This window comes from Sinocyclocheilus grahami, unplaced genomic scaffold (genome assembly GCF_001515645.1).
Source record: "Sinocyclocheilus grahami isolate Dianchi unplaced genomic scaffold, SAMN03320097.WGS_v1.1 scaffold1003.1, whole genome shotgun sequence".
Taxonomy (NCBI): domain Eukaryota; kingdom Metazoa; phylum Chordata; class Actinopteri; order Cypriniformes; family Cyprinidae; genus Sinocyclocheilus; species Sinocyclocheilus grahami.
The window spans coordinates 280,681-287,549 of NW_015506182.1; the positions used below are offsets into that span (position 1 = coordinate 280,681).

Consider the following 6,869-nt stretch of genomic DNA (forward strand, 5'->3'; position numbering starts at 1 on the left):
CTGCAAAGGCTCAAATGGGCCCTGCTGTAGTGCTGTGAGCACTAGAGTCAGGTCCCAAGAGGGTATAGTGGGGGGCCGTGGAGGATTTAGCCTTCTCGCCCCCTGAAGGAACCTGACAACCAGGTTATGCTTCCCCAGAGACCTCCCTTCTACGGGGTCGTGGTTAGCCGCGATTGCCGCAACAAACTTTAACATAAACGGGCTGCCTCCGTAACTTTCGTGAAGACACGGGGCGACGGGGACAGCCCGAAGGGCAGGACCTTGTACTGGTATGCCCGCCCCTCGAACGCAAACCGCAGGAATGGCCTGTAGCGCGGAAGGATCGAAACATGGAAGTACGCGTCCTTCAGGTCGATCGCTGCGACCCAATCTTGTGGACGGATACACCTCGCTGCGAACCAATCTTGTGGACGGATACACCTGAAGATGCATTTCTGCGTAAGCATCTTGAACGGGAGCCTGTGAAGGGCCCGGTTCAAGACGCTCAGATCCAAGATAGGTCTCAACCCACCACCTTTTTTGGGTACAATGGAGTAAGGGCTGTAAAACCCCGTCCTCATATCGGCTGGAGGAACCGGCTCTATCGCGTCCTTCGCCAGTAGGACTGCGATCTCTGCACGCAAGACAGGGGCATCTGCTGCTTTCGCTGAAGTAAAGTGGACGCCCCTGAACTTGGGAGGGCGCCGGGCGAACTGAATCGCATAGCCGAGCCTGACGGTTCAAAGGATCCATCGAGACGGGCCAGGGTAGCTCTACCCAGGCTCCCAAACACCGCGTAAGTGGCATCAACGGAACTACAGGCGTACCCGCAGTGGGGCAGCGCAAAAGAACACAGGGACCCGGCCCGGGCGTCTCGTAGCTGGTCCGAGGCGGGGTCTGGGTGTGTGTAACACTGACCTAAGTTTGAGCAGAGGGTGCATCGGTAGTCCGTTGGTTCGTCCTCCCGATCCGCCCTCTGCTGCTCACTGGCGAGAGAGGAGGGTGAGTGTGATACGGCTCTGGATCGTCCACAACCCCCCGTCCCCTCAGGGGACCCAGAGATAGAAGAAATTGCTCTTCTGTCGAGTATTGGGGCGGAAAAAAAGGAAACAAAAGATTCTCCGCCCGGCCCTCCTCCGGGGGAGGGAGTGGTGCATTCACCATCTCCCGAAAAGCAACTCCCTCCATTTCTGGGTCGCCCGTCTCAGGGCGTCTTGCTCTTTCGCTTACCACCAGGTCTGGCGGGGGCCTGGACGGGCTGAGGCGCTGCCACCAGCGGCTGGGTGGAGGCAGCAGCTGCACGCCGGGGCAGGATGTACCTGATGGCCTCAGTCTGCTTCTGGGCAGCGGAGAACTGCTGGGCGAAGTTCTCCACCATGTCGCCGAAAAGGCCGGTCTGGGACACGGGGGCGTTCAAGAATCGTGTCTTGTCCGTCTCGCGCATGTCGGCCAGACACAGCCAGCGCTCCTGGACCACCATAGTGGACATCGCACGACCCAGAGACTGTGCCGTAAACTTCGTCGCTTGTAGCGTGAGGTCAGTCGCGGTGTGGAGCTCTTTGAGAACTTCCGGGTCGTGACCACCCTCGTGCAAGTCACTTGCAATAACGCCGAAGCGTGTAAGGCGGATGCAGCTTCTCCACAGGCCGTATAAGCACTACCGATCAAGGCCGACGAGTGCCTACAGGCTCGGGAGGGTAGCAACGGTTTGCCCCGCCAAGTGGTAGCGGCATTTGGACACAATTGAATCGCAACCGACCGCTCCACCTGGGGAACTCCCGCATAACCCCGCGCTGGACCCCCATCAAGGGTGGTTAGGGAGGATGAGCCACTGGGCCGGTTTCTGGCAGTGAAAGGTGCCATCCATGACCCAGCGATCTCATCATGCACCTCCGGGAAGAAAGGCACTGGGGTGGGGCCCTGACAACCAGCACGCGCCAACCCGAGAAACCAATCGTCCAACCTTGAGGGTTCGGGACGCAGTGGAAGATTCCACTCGAGCCCGACACTCTCAGCGGCCCAGGAAAGCATAGCCATCATTTCCGGGTCCGTATCCGGCACCGCTGACTGCCCAGAGGGCGGCAACGCTGACGGATCTTCATCCTCAGAAAAGTCTGGCTCACCCTCCGATGCTGCAATCGACACCCGATCTTCGGGGGGAACCTCGGAAGAAACAGGTGGTACCCCCCGGGAGGGTCCAGCCTGCTCTTTTGAGATCTCCGCTGGTTTTGAAGTGCCGGCGGGCTGGGGCATCCCCGGAGGGGAATTCCTCACTGTGACCGTAAGACCAGTCCACCCACTGCCAGAAAAAGGGCGCCCCCGGCTGCCACCAGAGGGAACCCCAAATCTAGGCAGTCTACCCTTGCAGGTAACGGAGTCTGGTCCGCAACTCCAAGATGGTCATACCTCCGTAATGGGAGCATGAGTCATCCACGAGAGCCCACTTCGAAGAGTGTGCTTGACTGTAGTTTTTACTTCTCTACGTAGAAGGTCAGGAGCCGAACGATAGAACCGTTCGGCTCCGAAACGAAAAGCTGAATATGCGCTGCATCTGCTGCCTACTTATACTCACGCTGTGATCAGCAGCAGCTGGATGCAATAATCGAATGCCAATGTGCGTTAGCCCGTTTAGTTTACACTCGAAGTAGATTGGTCTCTCTAAGCGAGATCCCAATTCTGAAAGGGAAGCTTATTTACATTACAATTGACACATAGGACTGGTTTTGTGGTCCAGGATCACATATAATTGATATTAAATAATATAATTAAAATTTTTAGAATTTGTATTAATAACATAACAAAATTATATCGCAGTCAATCATATCAAATTAATTTGTGTGAAAAGTGAAAATATTATATTTAAAATGCTTGACCAACTAATACAGAATGATAGTGACAAAAATTTATGTATTTTATATAAATATTAAGATGAAAATAACAACTTTGACAAAAGACGGCAATGTAGGAAAAATCCAACCCGATCTCATGAAAGTGCGTATAAATAGTACGCCAAATAAAACCGAAAACTCGTGGTATTGATACGCAAAAATGGACTTTGGCGTGTATATGCTATGCGATGGGAAGGTTTAGGGTTGTGGGGTAGATACGTATCATATGTAAGCGAAAACTGCGTATCATATGCACGCCAACAAATTTCGTATCATATGCACACGAAAACTGCATATTATATGCACGCCACACACATGCGTATCATATGCAGGCCAAAGTCCATTTTTGCTTATCAATACCACAAGTTTTCATTTTTATTTGGCGTACTCTTTATACGCACTTTCATGAGACCGGGCTGGAAAAATCATACAGCGAGGTATTCAGAAAAACAAACATGGATGCGATTGATACAAAAAAAATTGATGGTATTAAATATCACATCTGCGAATGTTTGGTCCTCTGCACATCTCCTGTGTGTCTTCAGTAATAATACACAGCAAACGCAGCAGCCACACAGAACAAGCTGTCCTGTTAGAAAAAGAACATAAAACGATAAAGTAAGGGATGAAAATCACATGTAAAAATAATTCCTCACTTACATTCATAAATATATCTTGAGCATATCTGTCTGTATCTGCATCCCAGAAGCAGCGTGCAGCCATCCTGTGAAAACATATTCAATGAAAAAAAGTTGATTTTATTTTATAGAATAACTATAATCACCCAAATACGTAAAAAAATGTTATATTTAAATATAATTAATTTTAATATGTAACGTGAAATTAAAATGTCAAAGTCTTATATAACTAACAACATTTTTTACACTGCAGTTGTTTTTATGGTGGTGGCTCAAGATCTTGACAAGTCAGTTCTGCAAATACAAACAGCTCTCAGTATCAGATGCCCTGCAATATTGGTTTCACATCCTGAGCCCACAGTGAGTCAGACTGTCTCTTACTCGATGTGGGTGTCCTAGAAAGATCAGTAGAAACCTCAGATACGTGACAACAGCCCAAAGCTCACAGCTAGACATCTGAGGATGCGTCTTGCACATGAAAATGTCTGTGGTCATAGGTCTACTGCATGAGCGCTAGAGGTCTGTTTGAAACCATCCTGATTTCACAATTCATTCATTTTCCTAAGAAGTATTGTGCTTACTTGACTCTTTCTCCACGCTGCTCTCCAACATCCACCTGCACAATGAGCTTGTATCTGTCAAAGCCCACGTCTGAAAATACAACAGCCTGCTGTCACTCAAGTATCAATCAAAACCAAAGCTTAGCCAAAAAAAAAAGTGTCCATGTTCAATTGTATGTAAAATGATTTTTCTTAGTTTCAGACACTGACTGCTGAAATCCGGCAGTGGACTTGTTTTTTTTCAACTTTAATAGAACAAAATAAAACTATAAGTCCTTACAGACTGAGATATACTTACCATATATACTACAACAGAGAAACAAAAAGCAAGATACAGGTTACAATTAAATACATATATACAGTCAATCCGAAAATTATTCAGACACCAAATATAATTTGTTTTATATGTTTTTACTAGGGGGTGCAGGACACTATAGTTAATTTGTGTAAGTTAGGATAGCAAAATAAAGTGAACTGCGACATATCTTATCCAAAAATTCTTCATACAGTGGACTACCAGTAAAACTGATAAAAAATTTGGGACCAAGAATTATTCAGACACTTCGACCTGACCATGTTTTGCTTAAGTGTTTTTTCTTTAATTGCTAATGTGACCTTTTTACACCACAGACTGAACAAAATTAAGCATCGCTTGGTAATTGGCTTATCCAAATTGGTCTTGGTATCTAATTGTGTGCATAAATTTAACAGCTGACAGCTATTCAACCAAATTCATTTGTGAGACAGTCTAACAGAAGGATGGCCAAAACCAGGGAAATATCAACTGATTTGAGAGGAAAGGTAGTCAAATTCTACAAGGAGGGCATTTCAATCAGAAATATAGAAAAAAGATTATATAGGCCTAGAGGGACAGTCTTTTTCCATTGTGAAGAAATTTAGAGAGACTCGTGAGGTGAACAATTTGCCTGGTCGTGGAAGAAAGAAAAAGACAACACCCAGAACAGACAGACTTGTAAGACATAACATGTTTGGCAGTGCTGGCAAAACTAAAGTGTAGAGAACCAAAGGACAGGCCTTGAAACCCCAGTGTCTTACTCCTACTGTAAAGCACGGTGGGGGCAATGTTATGGTGTGGGTGTGTATGGCAGCTAGTGGACTAGGTCAAATACATTTAATTGATGGAACTATGAACTCTGAAATGTATGTGGAAATTCTCCAGAGTCAGATGATGCCATCAGCCAGGAAGCTCATTGGCCATAGTTACATCCTTCAGCATGAGAACGACCCCAAACACACTGCAAAGAAGGTTGGTGATTTTTTTAAGCAGAAGAGGATTGAAGTATTAAACTGGCCACCACAAAGTCTAGATCTAAACCCGATTGAGCATCTCTGGGAGGTGATGGAACGTCGCTGCCTGGATGAAGTGCCAAAAAACCAAACAGGAACTGAAGAACCTGCTGTAGCGAGTCTGCGAAAATATTGAAGTTCAGGTTTGCATGAACCTGGTTGACAGCATGCCCAGGAGACTACAGGCTGTCATTGAGGCTAAAGCCCCGTTCACACCAAGAACGATAACTATAAAGATAACGATATTAGTGTGCACACCAGCAGACGATATCGTCTGTAAGCGCTAAATTCTCGAGCCCGTTATAGCAGGATGGATTCTGATTGGGTGTACATGTTTGTATCATTCATCAGCTGGAAAAAAATCATTTTGAAAGTGATTTCAACGATATTGATTCTCTGTGCCTTTATTGTTATAGCTGTGGTGTGGACTCTGCTGTTCTTTAATACTGAGAATGATTTTTAGAACTATATCTTTATAGTTATCGTGCTTGGGGTGAACAGGCCTTAAGGGTGGCCCAACAAAGCATTGATAGTTGTGTAAATATTGTCATACTAACAGTTGTCTGAATAATTTACCTTTCTATCAAAGTTATCTGACATTATCAAGATGAATTTGTTCTGACACAGTTTAACTCTGAGTTTTTGTAATATTTTATTACCATTTTCTAATCTATAGCGAATAAACTGTGATAATGTGAGAAATGTTGAAGGTGTCTGAATACATTTTAGTTTGACTGTAGGGTGTTAAACAAAATCATACTGATTTAACTTATCAAATCATTTCCTGGCTTTATAAATTCTCATAACTTTTAACACTTTTGTGTAAATATTGTCATACTAACAGTTGTCTGAATAATTTACCTTTCTATCAAAGTTATCTGACATTATCAAGATGAATTTGTTCTGACACAGTTTAACTCTGAGTTTTTGTAATATTTTATTACCATTTTCTAATCTATAGCGAATAAACTGTGATAATGTGAGAAATGTTGAAGGTGTCTGAATACATTTTAGTTTGACTGTAGGGTGTTAAACAAAATCATACTGATTTAACTTATCAAATCATTTCCTGGCTTTATAAATTCTCATAACTTTTAACACTTTCAAAACTTTGCATTTGAATCTAAAATATGTTCATATATAAAGTATTCATAAAGTCTACACTTTTGTCCTCCAAATGTATTCCAATTTTCACCATGTCTGAAGTAACATAGATAGATAGATAGATAGATAGATAGATAGATAGATAGATAGATAGATAGATAGATAGATACCAACCATTTAGATAGATAGATAGATAGATAGATAGATAGAGACCAACCATTTGGATAGATAGATACAGACCAACCATATGGATAGATAGATAGATAGATAGATAGATAGATAGATAGATAGATAGATAGATAGATAGATAGATAGATTAGAGACCAACCATATAGATTGCTAGATAGAGACCAACCATATAGATAGATAGATAGATAGATAGATAGATAGAT

The 6,869-nt window shown here is 44.1% G+C and overlaps 1 protein-coding gene across 1 annotated transcript in view; it reads right to left on the minus strand.

Moving 5' to 3' along the window:
• Nucleotides 1-3,354: 3,354 nt before the first annotated feature.
• LOC107565470 (tctex1 domain-containing protein 2-like) overlaps nt 3,355-6,869 on the minus strand; it is a 9,180-nt gene continuing 5,665 nt past the window's right edge. Inside the window, exons 4-6 of the mRNA XM_016250710.1 lie at nt 4,087-4,156; nt 3,528-3,591; nt 3,355-3,456 (exon numbers count right to left, since the gene is read on the minus strand). Coding sequence (XP_016106196.1) covers nt 3,409-3,456; nt 3,528-3,591; nt 4,087-4,156 — 182 coding nt within the window. The 3' untranslated portion in view covers nt 3,355-3,408. The remainder of the gene's footprint in view (nt 3,457-3,527; nt 3,592-4,086; nt 4,157-6,869) is intronic.